Source organism: Lissotriton helveticus, chromosome 1_1 (genome assembly GCF_964261635.1).
Source record: "Lissotriton helveticus chromosome 1_1, aLisHel1.1, whole genome shotgun sequence".
Taxonomy (NCBI): Eukaryota; Metazoa; Chordata; class Amphibia; order Caudata; family Salamandridae; genus Lissotriton; species Lissotriton helveticus.
This window is the reverse complement of record NC_136057.1, coordinates 483,385,043-483,401,058: the sequence shown is the minus strand read 5'-3', so window position 1 is coordinate 483,401,058 and position 16,016 is coordinate 483,385,043. Positions and strand designations below refer to the sequence as shown.

At 41.3% G+C, this 16,016-nt stretch overlaps 1 protein-coding gene across 1 annotated transcript in view; it reads right to left on the bottom strand.

Moving 5' to 3' along the window:
* Window positions 1–16,016, bottom strand: part of LGR5 (leucine rich repeat containing G protein-coupled receptor 5) — a 1,130,716-nt gene that overhangs the window by 282,767 nt on the left and 831,933 nt on the right. Inside the window, exon 12 of the mRNA XM_078673922.1 lies at window positions 11,207–11,272. Within this exon, the coding sequence (XP_078530048.1) occupies window positions 11,207–11,272 (66 nt within the window). The remainder of the gene's footprint in view (window positions 1–11,206; window positions 11,273–16,016) is intronic.

The window sequence follows — 16,016 nt, the reverse complement described above, 5'->3', positions numbered from 1 at the left end:
CTGCCGGTCATCAGGAGTCGCAAAATCAACTGACTCTACAACCGGCAAACCTGCCTATCGGCTACTGCTGCCACGGACCAAGTACAAACACATACAAACCATAGCAACTCTTGAACATTAACAAGGATGCTGGTGTATCTCAAGGCAGAGCTCACTAGAGAGCAGCGAGCATGCCGCCAGACACACCAGGTCGGCGCAGTCTACCCCACGCAGTCTACCACATCACCTTCCCCCCAACAATAAAACAAGAATATGAACAACCTGAAGAAACTAAATGCTAATACATTACAAAATCTATTTGATCTTCTAACATCACAAGATCTGGTAACTGATACATTAGAAAGGATGCGAGGAGTCACGACAGCCATTGTAAGAGTATTCCCTGCATTACCAACTTCATCAGAAGTAGGTTGGATCCAAAGTGTCCAATCAGAAACAGACCTTGTAATTTTCTTTTGGTTAATTACCTGAGCTTGTTGTTGAGATACTGTGACCACATTCCGAACATTCCACCGCCGTTTGCTTTCCAGCAACACTGATCCTTTACCAACCTTAAAAACTTTAGTAGAGAAGAGAGCATATAATCCCCTTTCCTTACCATTTAAGGTGTTTTAATTAATGCAAAATCCCCAACTTTTAGACCCTTGATGTTATCACCATGAGTGTGCTTGTCTACAGACATCTTGAAATATTTCATCTGAACCCTTGGTTGCATCAACACCTGGTTCTTTGACTACTAACAGGGCTTTTAACCAATTAGGAAACAAACCAGAATGAGGTTTCCTTCCTCTTAGCATAGGAAAGGGGTAACTTTTGTGGTGAAATGTGGAGAAGAATTATATTCCCAGATTTTCTTCTTTAGTTACTTTATTATCGCTTTCAACTAGACCACTAGAAGGTGGTGAATATAGAGCTACTCACAAATGCTTGATGTCATGTTTGCCAGAAATTGCTGCATCAGATACAAAATGTGTCCCATTGTCAGTAACTACGGACCCAGGAGAACCTTCTATAGAAAAGACTTGCGCTAGAAAATTGATGGCTGAATTAGAAGAGGCTGAGTGAGTGTAGGACAAATACAATCATTTGGACAAAATAATCTACCACAGGATAACATATTTCATTTCCCCAGGAAGATTGACATAAGGTCCTGAGAAGTCCAGTCCCGACTTGTCCCAAGGAGCATCAGGAAGTGTGGCAGGGTGTAAGACACATTTACCCATTTTCCAGTGTTTATCTCAGAATAGACACTTGGGACAATTGTCAACAGTGAGTTTTACCTGATTTTCTTGAGAAGGCCACCTCTTTGATACACATACTCATCTTGGTTGTCTCAAGATGCCCTTGTGTGCCTTGGCAATAATAGAATATGCATGTCATACCTCATGATCCAATCATCAATCACAGAAAGTTCACTGGACACTTGTGCATTAGTTTTCAGCTCATTGTGTAAGTACCGAATGAAAGGCCAACCACTGGTAATGTATGTACCTACTTGTTTCAACACTTCATCTTCCTGATACACACTCTTCTATTCTTTAGCAGAAAAGATAACATCCTCATCATGCAAAGCAAGAATGTCATCAATACTTGCTACACATTCAATATCATCAATATCATTTTCATCCTCAAAGTCAGGTAAAGGCATGCAGGAGAGACAATCTGCTCTAAATTTCCTCCCCCGATACATGACTAATAGTAAAAGTATATTCATGTAGTTTGGAAACTAGTCTGGTCAGTCTATCTGAAATGTTGTGGGCACCTCCTGTGAATATGGAAACTAAAGGTTTGTGATCTGTGTGAAGCTCAAACCACCTGCCCCACACATACATTTTGAACTTCTGCACAGCCCAGATGCACGCTAGAGCCTCACGTTCAATCGTGCTATATTGCTTTTCAAAATCTCTTAGTGATCTGGAGGCAAATGCAACTGTTTTTTCTTTACCATTTACATTTTACTCAAGACTGCACCTAGCCCTTGAGAGCTCGCATCTACTGTGATTGTAGAATCACAACCTTCTCTAAATGTTGATAAAGCAGGGCTTGCACAATTAAATCTTTTACTTTGACAAATGCATTTTGCATTTCATCAGACCAACAGATTTTTGGCCTTTCCTGTGCAAGGTCCTGAGTGGTTCAACTGCATGAGCATAACCTGATACGAATCTCGCATAATATTCTTCAAGCCCTAAAAATAAACGAAAATGGTGTGCCCTAAATACTCCAACTCTTGGGTAGCAAATTTGCACTTGTCCCTTCTAAGTCATGCCTTTGTGTGTGAACGTTGAAAGTACTCTTTCCAAGATGAAATTGTGTTCCTCCAAGAAGTTATCAAAGACCAAAATGTCATCCTGGTAAGCTTGTACACCCTGCATGTCAGCGAACAAGACATCCATGAGATACTGAAAGACGCTGGCAGCTAATGCCAGCCCAAAAGGAAGTCAATGGTACTTGTAAGCACCAAAGTGCGTGACAAAAGCTGTCAGCTCCTGAGACTCGCGATCCAAGGCAATTTGGTGGTACACAGACCTTAGGTCTATAACTGAAAACTATTTAGCACCTCCCAGATTAGCCAGCATTTCGTGCATTCTTGGCAGGGGATGGCAATCAATTAAAATGTTGGCATTAATGGACCTCAAGTCGACACATAGGCGGCTCTTGCCTGATTGTTTGTGTACTACTACAATCGGGGCGATCCATTGAGAAGATTCTATAGGTTCTATAATGCCTTAAGTACACAAGTTCTTCAATGGTTGTTTCAGTTCCTCTCAGACAGATAGAGGAGCTGGGTGAACTTTGTGCACAAAAGGTTTGGCATTCGGTTTAAGTTTGATCTGATGGACAAATCCCTTGACAGTAGCAACTTTTTCTGAGAAAAGATCATTGTGCTTATCTAAAATAACATTCAATGGTTCCTCGAAATTACTCACAGTTTGTCTTGAAGGTCTTCCACTCTAATAGGATTGTCTGACCCAGGTTCCAAGTATAAGCCCATCTTAACTAGATCCTGCCACTGAACGATATTTTTACCCTTGATAGCAACGTAAAGTTTAGTGTGTACTGCTCTAACTAGACATTGCACATTTGCTTTGAAGAAGTCCAACATGTCAATTGTTTTTTCTCCAAATGCTAACGGATTGACACCGGGTGTGAGAAGTGACGTATTGCTACCTCATAATTCAAAAAAATGTTGTGTCACGCAAGATGGTGATGGGTGTACCAAGCTGCAATCAATAGTTAAAACCACTTACTAAGTCAATCAGCAAAGTGGTTGTCAAGTTTTGTGTCTATATTGTTAATCCGTAGAGAGTTAGTGCTGCTTCTGCAAACTGCCTGAAAATTGCCTAATTTTTTGCAAGCTGTGCATCGTTTCCCAGGAGCTGGGTAAGCAGGATAGTTGCTAACATGATTGTTTGAGCCGCACCCGCAGCAATATGACTGAGACTTCTTATTAGACAATCTTTGTATATTGGCTCTACCCTTGTTGTAAATTGGGCAAAAAGTATCATTTTCAATGTTAGGAGAGGTACATGAGATTGAACTGACCAATGGTGCAGGGTTTATGTAATGCTTTTGATGAAATTAGTGACTTTTCAATGCTTTTAGCTAGATCTAAAACTTCATACAGTGTTGGATTCAGGCAGCTAAGGAGACGTTCTTGAATCTTTCTTGAGGCGCAGTTGAAAATAAATTGATCACAAATATATGTGTCAACATTTGATTCAAAATCACATGTAACTGCTAATATATGAGGAGACAAACATATTTCCTAATTCCCTCATCCAAAAGTTGTTTCCTTTTGACAAAGTTATGCCTCTCTAAAATGATGCTTGGTTCCTCACTGAATTGTTTTCGCAGTCTTTCAAAAGTTTCCGAGTAAACATTCCAAGGATTATCCCCAGATTGGCCATGGGGTCTTGCTGCAGGGGGGAGGTTATCAAAAATTTGTTGAGAAGCAAAAGCTAAACTGCCACATAAAATCGCTAATTTGCGTTCTGGGAAATAACCACCTACATCAATAGCTATTAAGTGGCCCTCAAATAAATGGAACCAATGTGCCTATTTTATGCCTGGTTTACAAGGTGAAGACAAAAAAGGTGGAGGCTGTGTAATTTGATGAGATGCAGCCATAGAAACCAAATAATTTAAACACAGCGTGAAATGTCAAGTAACAACCAATTGACAATATTATTAATAAAAGTACCTGTAATAATCCGGGTTCTGTTTCCAGATACGCTTTGTCCATTTATTTGAATAATAATTTCTGTTGTGAGGTAAATGATTGCTAGCAAAGGACACAGGAATTACAAGCGGGCTGTGATTGACACTGCCTGGGATCCAGGTTTGCCATGAGCTCTGCCGACATGAGGAAAAATTAGCTGAGCCGCAAGGGATGATGGGGCGATCCTCCGGAAGCAAATCAAAGTGGTTCCAATGTGCCTGGATTTCGCTGTGGCCAAGCGGAGTGCTTGAAAGGAGGCATGCCTCATGCAGCCTCACTGCTCCGCTTGCAGAGGAAATGCGCGTCGGAGAGCGAACAGCAGGCAATCCGTGGAGAAAGAGTGCTGAATCAAAGAGGGGTGTAGAAAAAGGAGCAACTGGGCACCAGAAAGATAAATCTGTTGCTTCCAGGCAAATCGGAAAATTTAAGGTGGGTTTATCGGTCCGTGGGCGAAGGACCTTCGATCGCCAAAATGTAGTAATGATACAAAGAGTCTTCAGTAGAGAAAAGTAGATTTATTCATATAAATCTTCACCCCTGACAGATGGCCGCTGGTCAGCAGGACAGATGGCCGCTAGTCAGCAGGAGCCACAGAATCAACTGACTCTACAACCTGCAAACCCGCCTGCCAGCTACCGCTGTCACGGGCCAAGTATAAACACATACAAACCATAGCAACTCTTGAACATAAACAAGGATGTTGGTGTGTCTCCATGCGGCGTTCACGAGAGAGCAACGAGCATGCCACTAGACATAACAGGTCCTCACAGTCTACCCTGCGCAGTCTACCACAGCATATTGCACACATCCTGAGCTTGAGGAGGGGCTGTAGACACATCGTAAACAGAGCAATGACGTACGCATGTCAGCCATATTGAATTGGGTCACGAAACACAATGCGTTTGACTTACTTAAGTAAATGAATAGACAACGCTTCGACGAGTCAAATATATTTTCTTGGGGTACTATAGTCAGCGCTTCAGACTTGGTTTTAAATACGGGAGTCAGCGTTTCAGACTCCACTTTGGGTACATGAGTCAACACTTCAGCACTTAAGGAAATTGGCACCGCTTTATATAATAGCAGTATTCAAGCAGTCACTTGGCAAGGGAATTTCAACTGCGTACTGCATATTTTAAGGGAGTTATCATTCCAACAGCAACAGGATAAAAAAATAAAAAGCAAATTTATTTCTGAGTGATTTTTGTTACCTGTGTGAATGTGGTGACGAAAGGACAGTTATTTGAACTTGCGTATACTGATAAACAGTGAACAATTCCACATTTCATCAATTCTTTAAAGAATGAGCCAACAGACATTCTCCTTATCTCCTCCACAATCATTTTTGTGAGCGGGAGCAGAACCAGCCTTTAGATGGGCAGAGTGAAAGGAGTATTTTTTTACCTATATCGAGGCAGTAGATTATGATGAGAAAATGTCGCCAAAACACAAGAAACGCAAGTTGCTACACTCTTTAGGTCCGCAAGGGCTAAAAACATATAATCAGATGAGCAAACCTGTTGCTGGGGATGGTGATTGTAATGCTTTTATTATTGCGTTAGTTAACTTGGACAAGTATTTTGTCCCAAAGATTTGTATTGGCATCACGTGGTACAATTGTTTTCAGATGAAACAACTTAAATCTGAATCAAGTAATGGTATGTCAGTGACGTAAGAAAGTTAGCTCTAGATTGTGAGTTTGGGGGATTAATAGAAGACTTAGGGGCTGATTAGGATGGCGGTCGGACTTTCGTACGACCGTCATCCTTTCGTGAATTGGAACGCCCGACAGGCTGTCGGCGGTTCCGCCATAGGCATTAGGATCCAACCGCCACCACGGCGGTCGCAATGCCTATATTTTGTGCTGTGCCAGGTGCTGCTGGCTACAGCACATGATTCAGAAAAGGGGGTGGTGATGAACAGAGTGCCTGAATTAAGCAGACCACTCTTACCCAGTCCAAAGATCAAGGCTTGATCCATCACCGTTTTTTAGCTCACTGCACCATCCCAGCTCAGAACTTGGCTATATGCAAATTAGTCTGATCCTGTCCCAGTGCATGATGGGAACAGGGCAAACCAAACTACCAAGCCAATTCTTGTACTGGGAAGGAAACAAGCTTCCGGGGACCGGTTTCTGCCATTTCAGGCGTCGTCGGCCCAGCTTGCTTGAATCCTGATGGTGCAATGAGCAAGGGACTCACATCTGAGTATACCCTTCCACGCTTATGGTGGACAAAATGATTCAGAAAAGGGGGTGGTGATGAACAGAGTGCCTGAATTAAGCAGACCACTCTTACCCAGTCCAAAGATCAAGGCTTGATCCATCACCGTTTTTTAGCTCACTGCACCATCCCAGCTCAGAACTTGGCTATATGCAAATTAGTCTGTTCCTGTCCTAGTGCATGATGGGAACAGGGCAAACCAAACTACCAAGCCAATTCTTGTACTGGGAAGGAAACAAGCTTCCGGGGACCGGTTTCTGCCATTTCAGGCGTCGTCGGCCTGGCTTGCTTGAATCCTGATGGTGCAATGAGCAAGGGACTCACATCTGAGTATACCCTTCCACGCTTATGGTGGACAAAATGATTCAGAAAAGGGGGTGGTGATGAACAGAGTGCCTGAATTAAGCAGACCACTCTTACCCAGTCCAAAGATCAAGGCTTGATCCATCACCGTTTTTTAGCTCACTGCACCATCCCAGCTCAGAACTTGGCTATATGCAAATTAGTCTGTTCCTGTCCCAGTGCATGATGGGAACAGGGCAAACCAAACTACCAAGCCAATTCTTGTACTGGGAAGGAAACAAGCTTCCGGGGACCGGTTTCTGCCATTTCAGGCGTCGTCGGCCCGGCTTGCTTGAATCCTGATGGTGCAATGAGCAAGGGACTCACATCTGAGTATACCCTTCCACGCTTATGGTGGACAAAATGATTCAGAAAAGGGGGTGGTGATGAACAGAGTGCCTGAATTAAGCAGACCACTCTTACCCAGTCCAAAGATCAAGGCTTGATCCATCACCGTTTTTTAGCTCAGTGCACCATCCCAGCTCAGAACTTGGCTATATGCAAATTAGTCTGTTCCTGTCCCAGTGCATGATGGGAACAGGGCAAACCAAACTACCAAGCCAATTCTTGTACTGGGAAGGAAACAAGCTTCCGGGGACCGGTTTCTGCCATATCAGGCGTCGTCGGCCCGGCTTGCTTGAATCCTGATGGTGCAATGAGCAAGGGACTCACATCTGAGTATACCCTTCCACGCTTATGGTGGACAAAATGATTCAGAAAAGGGGGTGGTGATGAACAGAGTGCCTGAATTAAGCAGACCACTCTTACCCAGTCCAAAGATCAAGGCTTGATCCATCACCGTTTTTTAGCTCACTGCACCATCCCAGCTCAGAACTTGGCTATATGCAAATTAGTCTGTTCCTGTCCCTGAATTGGCTTGGTAGTTTGGTCTGCCCTGTTCCCATGATGCACTGGGCCAGGGACAGACTAATTTGCATATAGCCAGGTTCTGAGCTGGGATGGGGCAGTGAGCTAAATAACGGTGATGGATCAAGCCCTGATCTTTGGACTGGGTAAGAGTGGTCTGCTTAATTCAGACACTCTGTTCATCACCACCCCCTTTTTTGAATCGTTTTTGGCCACTATAGGTGTGGCAGGGTATACTCAGACATGAGTCCCTTGCTCACTGCTCCATCAGGATTCAAGCAAGCCGGGCCGACGAGGCTGAAATGCCAGAAACCGGTCCCCGGTAGCTTGTCTCCTTTCTGGTGAAGAATTGGCTTGGTAGTTTGGTCTGCCCTGTTCCCATGATGCACTGGGCCAGGGACAGACTAATTTGCATATAGCCAGGTTCTGAGCTGGGATGGGGCAGTGAGCTAAATAACGGTGATGGATCAAGCCCTGATCTTTGGACTGGGTAAGAGTGGTCTGCTTAATTCAGACACTCTGTTCATCACCACCCCCTTTTCTGAATCGGCTACAGCACATGCCGCAGTACAAAAAGGGGACCCTACACATATCCCTGAACTAGGTGGCATGCACCATGCCCCAAAATACACCGCTGAGTGCCAGCGGGAAAGGGGGGCCCACTACAGTCCCCCAAAGTCCCTTTCCGCCTGCCTTTTCATGGCAGGTGGACCACCATGAAACATCGGGCGGAAAGCGATATTGTAATTCCTATGGCGGTGCCTGGCAGGCACCACCACCATTGTAGGGGAATGCAACTTCCTCTGGCGGTCTGACGAGCTCCTTAAGCCCTTCGGGTTCTGTGGCCCACCCATATGCCCGACATCCAAATGTGGCGGGCGGAAATCCTCATTCCAATGGGTTGGTCCCACCGTCATCATAATCAGGCCCTTAATTTGTGATCAAGTAGTTATGCATGCCTCAAACCATGCTATTCAGGAATGGTTATGAATGAATGGCCACGCGTGATTAGATGATATGCTTGCAATGGTACGCAAGGCTACAACATCTAGCAGGTGTGCAAGTGCATTAAAGATGGTAGCAAAAGATTCAGAAATGGTTGCTAGAATAAAAGGGAACATAAAACAGAGATTTGAAGGAAAAAAGATATTTGAAGGGAATAGCTCTAGATTTTCTAAGGCATGTAAAGAACTATCAAAATGTTACAGGTGTGTTAGTATGGATCACTTGGCGTTCGCCAAGTCATGTCCTGCAAAGAAAGTAAAGTTTAGTACATGTGGCATTGTGGGTCATTATACGAAAGTGTGTCGGAGGAGAGGCAAGCCAGTGAAATGTGTGAGGTAATGTGAGGATATTGAGAGAAATTCTAGTAGTAATGATGAGGAAGATTTAGAATGCCATTCAGAATTCAAGAAAACCAGAATTTTAAATATTAGAGATGGAGGCTTGCTTGTAGAAAACAAACCTGAGTGGTGGATGAAAATTGGGTGAGTGAGCATTACACTTTTTGCTAATTCGGCTCACCTTACACAATTATAGATGAAGAGGCTTTGGAAGAAAAACTTTGTGAATAAACTGGATAGAAAATTATTTCTATCTGATATTGAGCCAGAAGGTTTGGAGGGGAGAAGATTGAAATGGCTGCATGTTGTTGGTACAGGTTTGAGTTTAAGAACCATTATAAATATGGGAAACTGTATGTTTCAAAGAAAGGTCTGTCTGTACTTTGATGGCAGAGTTAGAAGAATTGACACATTATCCTAGATCCTATGGCAAAGCACAGTGTGATAGAGTTTTTGACATTCAATTTAACACTCGTGCTTGTGCACCCGCACAAGCAATGCCTTTTTCAGAATTGTTTTCACTTGATTTATGGCCCATGGCTCCTCACTCGCCCTGTGGGTTACATATGATACTGCTTGTCATTTTGCAGCTGGAAAGCACAGGAAGTGGAGGCAACTCATGGACTCCTACTTTTGCCTGATAAACTTATTTCACAAGTGACTCACCGCTTCCATGACTTTCCTTTTATCTTTACATGTGAGAGGCAATGCACGAGCGTATGTCATTTTGAGACATGTTCGGAACTACTGCTGTTTGATGCGGGATACACCTCGAAGATGCAGGGACCACAGTATTTCTGTAGGCAAACTTGCAGCGAGCATTTGCAGACTGTATGCCCAATCTGCATCCTGCTTGGAGCACCTGCACCAGATTTTGGACTGAAAGGACTGCGCATACAGGAACAACACATGCACTTGAGTCAGCGGAGAGTCACACCCCTGCCAGCGTCATTTAACTTTCAGCCCGCATCCTATTGGTATCACCTTCTTGTGTTCATGCATTGCATCTCGTGAGGCCTTGCATAGTCATCACATTACCTGTGATGTCACGACGTCTACGCTTGGTGGCCATCATGGATTGGGGCCAGTCCAATACAAAGCTATTGGAAACCATCCTTTTACTAGTAAAATAAAAAAGTTTTGATCAGGAACTTTGCCATCAGGACTACGATCAATTGTATCAGCGCCTCTCTTTTTGCTTACTGCTTCAACCCTTGAGCTTTGGACATCAGTTTACCTCTGTGGTAGGTCCCTCATTGTTTTACTGCTTTGCTTTTCATTGGGGCTTATAATGACAAGTGTGCATCAGTGGGTACAGCTTCCACCCTTTCCAGCCCTCCCTGGGAAACCTCAAACACCCTGGAAGATATGGTTCAGTTCCTTTGAAAACATTCTCAATGCAATTGATAAAGAGAAGTTTTCGCCAAAGAGAAATTAGTGACTGAAAGTGCTTCTGTTGAAGGCCAACAGTAATTTGCTATCTGGCCTTCCAAAAAAAAAAAAAAGATATTTAGAAAATGAACGCTGGGCATGGAGTGGCAGTGGAGAAGTGAGTGGGGAAGCAATAGGGAGTGGCAGAGGTAATGAGGGAGTAAGAAGTAATACGAGGTGTAGGGTGCAGAAGCACAGAAGATAAACTTAAAATGATGAGAGAAGGTACATGGGAGAGAGAGAGAGAGCATCCACGAGGGAAAGAGCAAAGCACAGAGCATGTGGGAGGGGCAGGTATTTGGAGGGAAAGGGGGGAGATAAACACAAGAGGGAGAGAGCAGGAAAACACATTCACTCTGATGGAATGCTTAACTAAAAAAGTAGTTCCCTAAAAGTAAGCAGTGGAAGGACACAAGTCAGCCATTCCAGAGGATGCTAAAGAGGCTATGTTCCAGGGGAGGGAAAACACAAGATAGACCAGGAAAGCCATTGAATAAGAAACAAGCAAATGACAGTGACATAAAACGCCAACCAATGGTGAGCAATGGGCGAGTTTTAAGCCCTTTAAATTCTTGGTTAGCCCACAAAAGGTCTTTTGCAAGCAGGTAGCTTGTGATGTCAGTTAGGCTTTACCTAAAATAGCATCCTTATTGCTTTCTCACATTTAACTGAAGTTAGAGAAAAGAGGAAGTGAAAAGAGGTGGTGAACATAAATTATGTTCTTGTTCTCATATCCTGTAACAGAAAAAAAATGATGTAGCCTTTCAAGCACTACTTACATTTTCTGAAGTCTTTGGCAACCAGCTATACTAGGAACCTCCTCTATTTGGTTGTAAGATATATCCCTAGAAAACAGAAAATATCTAATAAGCATCAATACACAATTTTACAACAAATTGTTAAAGTTCCACGTGAGTCTCCTATCCTCATTCAGTACCAAGAGCATTAAGAAAAAAAAGCATTCCTAAAGCCAAGTGGTCTGCTTTGGGAAGCTGAAGTGATAACTACATTTTGTATTCCAAACTTATACCACAAAAAAAGAAAAAAGAAATGTGCCACTGCCTTTGGGGGTCAACCATTATAGTGTAAACAAGTTCTCTATACTTTTGCTTGTATCACTAAGAAACGGATCACTGACTAAATATCGAAGGACAAAATATAGACTACCCAGAATATCGATGCCAAAATATCGACAGACAAAATATCGAATTCCTATCTACAAACAGCTAAGTACCAAAATATCGAATCCAAAATATCGTTCAAAAATATATACTTTGTAAAAATATCGAATTTCTTAAAAATAATGTAAAATTAAAAAAATATTAAAAATAAATACCTAAAATATACTTAAAAATACTTAAATTACCTTAAAATTATTAAATAATTAATTTGACTTATAAAAAACATACAATCATATATGTTAAAACATATATATATATATTAACATAATATTTAAAAAAAATACACAATATTATTACCGTAGCATAGCGGGAGTGTAAAAAATACTATTCCCACTCCTGGAAGTGCAACTGTAGGGAAAGCGTTGGATAGCGTAGGGGTAAAAATTACTATTCCCACTCCAGTGAGTGCAACAGGAGGGAAAGCATTGGATAGCATAGGGGTAAATTTTGCTATTCCCACTTAAGAATTAATTAATTACCAATTAAAAATTATTTAACAATTTATTCAAAATAAATACCAATAAATACATTAACATATTTAATTAATTATAATTAAATTACTTCCCACCCTATTCCCCTATAAACCCACAACCCACTACAGAAAATAAAATATTATTCACATAATTATCAATTAATACAAATGAATTATCAATTAAGAATTAATTAATTACTAATTAAAAATGAATTAACAATGTATTCAAAATAAATTCCAATAAATTAATTAACATATTTAATTAATTATAATTAAATTACTTCCCACCCTATTCCCCTATAAACCCACAACCCGCTACAGAAAATAAATTATTCACATAATTATCAATTAATAAAAATTAATTATCAATCAAGAATTAATTAATTACCAATTAAAATTTAATTAACAATTTATAAAAAAAAACTAATAAATTAATTAACATATTTAATTAATTATAATTAAATTACTTCCCACCCTATTCCCCTATAAACCCACAACCCGCTACAGAATTAAATTACACAAAAATTAAATAACATAAAATTAATTACTTAAAATAAATTACAAAAAAATATACACTTTTCACACATATACTAACATACAAAACACTTAAAAAAATCGATATTATGAAAAATTCGATATTTTTAATAACCTATATTATGTACTTCGATATTTTGACTTTCTATATTTATAAAATCGATATTACATTACTTACCTTAAAAACTATATTTTTGATGTCTATATTCTGTCCATTCAATATTTTGTCCATTCTATATTTTGGAGTCGATATTTGTGTTACTCGATATTTTGGACTCGATATTTTGACCATATACCCTAAGAAACACCAACAATGGGCATTCTAGAATTTTGCTTTGATATCTGGTTGGCTCTTGAGATGCATTGTGACTTTAGTCTTCAGAAGGCCCCTTTAACATGGTCGAGAAAAAGGACAGGGGAACCCAACTCACTAAAGAACCTGGGTGGGTAAATTATTGTCAAAAACAGTGATTCCTGTGGAATAATAGAATCAATATAGATAATAATGTGCACAATCGCAATGGAAGGGTTAAAATGATGTCAGAGGGCGAAGAAACCACATACACCTATGGTTTTAGTTTGATATAATCATATTTTATATTTTACAAACAAAATTCTATACTATATACACTGAAAAAGAAAAATGTGCGTAGTGTCCCCAGTAAGAAACAGGAACCTAAAATATTGGTGACATAATTGTGACAGTATTTTACAAGGTTTACAAGGTATTCAAAAAAATCGACCATTCAGCAACTCAATACATAATATACAGCAGCTATATACAATAATACGCGCTGTTAATGGCTCGCTTTCTTTTGTTGTCGACACATTTTTCATTTTCATTGTATATAGAATTTTGTTTGTAAAATATTAAATATGATTGTATCGAACTAAAACCATAGGTGTATGTGGTTTCTTCGCCCTCAGACATCATTTTAACCCTTCAATTAGCTTTAACATGGTGGACATATGCTTTCAATAAAAAATTTAAATACAAAAATAGTCACTGCATATACTTTTAATAAACCAGTATGAGTGCTTCCTAGCAGACAGGTGTACTTAGAACAGGAGTGGAAACTCATTTTAGTTTTGTCATTGCAGTGGAAATATGATGCTTTTTGGAGCAAAAAAGGTACTTTTGTCCATGAGTTATTGTAACACAAACATGAAGATGGCATGATGACTAAATTTCTGGCATATATGGGACATCCCTAATACATGGGCATGAAAAGGATTTTTGATACTACGGCACCAAGCTTGAAACTGAAAGCTGGTGTTTCAGGACTTACTCCTGTAGAGGTTATTTCAGTACTCATGTGGAAATATTCATCTATATTGATAAAGCCTTTTATGTCATTACACGAAAACCCGTCCGCCCGTCCCAGTCCATACTATGTGCCTTTCCACACCGCTTGAAAAGTCATGCTTCCATTTCCATTACCAAATCCTCCCTCCTTCCATTGTGCGACCATCCTTTCCTGCAACATTACCCAAAGCTGTGGGGGAAATGAAGCTGGGGTTGGGCCTGTAGCACGCCCTAGGTCACAGCTTTCAGAGTAGCAGAGGTGGTTTTTCTACAGAGACCAAACCTTGTGAGATGAAATTTGGTCTCTATAGATACCCATGACAATCAAAAGTGTTTGCTGTTTCAGCAGTGATAACACTGATATGGTGAAGGGACCAACCTCAGATATCCTGGGAGGTGCTGACATGACCAATGCAGCTTGGAGGTCTTGTGCTTCTGGATGTTTACATATATTACCTAGTTGCAGAGGCCCATTATGTGTAATACTGGATACCTACACAATACTCGCTCATACACATAAAGGCAGAGCAAGTACTAGCTTGCTCCCAATCACTGTTAGGAAGGATATGTGAACCGCCCCTAGTCCTCAGGAGGGACCTGGATGTACTTGCCCTGACCAACCATGTATGGTGGGTTCTGGCCCGGAAATTGCACTATGACATCCCTACTCACCTCATTATCAGTTGCTGACAATCTCCTTTTACCCCCTGCAAAGGAGAAAACGGTCAAAGGGCTGCTGCAACAAGCAGATATACTTACCATGGGGTATTTATTTAATGATAACATATTTATTTCACGTAGTAGATTCCGTGCTCGCACTACTGCTACTCCACATGCGACCTATGGCTATCTTAGGCTTCAATCTGCAGATAAGGCTACACTCTCCACTTTCCCAACACAGTTGCCGGACATGCAGCTCCTCAAGACATACATAGGCAGGGCTGATGCAAATAAATCCATATAGTATTTATATTCCGCCATCCTGGATGGTATGATGGACAAACTTCCAAAAGCCAGGCTCCGTTGGGAGAATCTCTTGGGCACCAGCTGACTGACAAAGTATGGACTTATTGCTACGCATAAGTTAAGAATATCCTACTCTCCTATACGCATAAACTCATACATTTTAAATATTTGCAGGAATATTTCTACACCAATGAGCGAATAGCTACATTTAGCTGGAACATTGATCCTAAGTGTGCTCAATGTGATCTTTCCTATGCTAATTTCCTTCATATATCCTGGGACTGTCTTAGGCTCCTTCTCAGTGGTTTCTTAGACTGTGGAGATACCTTTTGACCCTACACCACAAACAACCCTACTGGGTGATACTTCACAGTTACCTCCCGTAAATTGCTTTCTTACCTCTGTACTACTGGCAATAACCAAGAGGTGTGTGGCAATGATGTGGATGCAGAAGAGAGTACCAACTGTGCAGGAGTGGCTGTGAGAAACTGCTTACAGTGAAGACATGTCAGAACAATATGCTAAAACAGTCTGTCCCACTGCTCATTCCAGTGACATACGGGCTCTATTCTGTCTCTAATTGCATTGTGATGATGGTGGGGGTGGCCACCCCCACCATCATCACATACAAATGGGGCTGCTGAGCTGTCTCCGCACAGCCTGTGTCCATTCTGGCAGTGATGTGGCCCTTGTTGTGCACTGAGCTAATTATGCTGTTTAATATGGTCTAGTGATGTCAGTACAATGGATACAATACTTGAGGTGAAATGTATGCACTGTGTCTGTGTTTGTTTTTGTATGCAAAAAGTCCTTCGCATGATGATGGATGTGTACCCATGCCATGAGTGTCCTAGCTGCGGTGATATCTGTATCATTGGTACTGATTTCTCGTCAAAAGCGAACATGTATAATGCGTGTGTGCTTTAACCTAGGGCTGTATCATGGACTGGGGTCTGCTTGGACCTAGAGGGGCTCCCAAAGCAATAATCTTAGGAGATGTAAGGCTATTGCCTTCACTTGGATTTGAGTACCACGAGCGCAGTGGTGGCAGACTACTGTGTTTTTTTGTAATAAGTAGAGTTAACAGCTCGGATCTACCTGTGTCACTAGAGTGATGCCTCCTGGCCCAC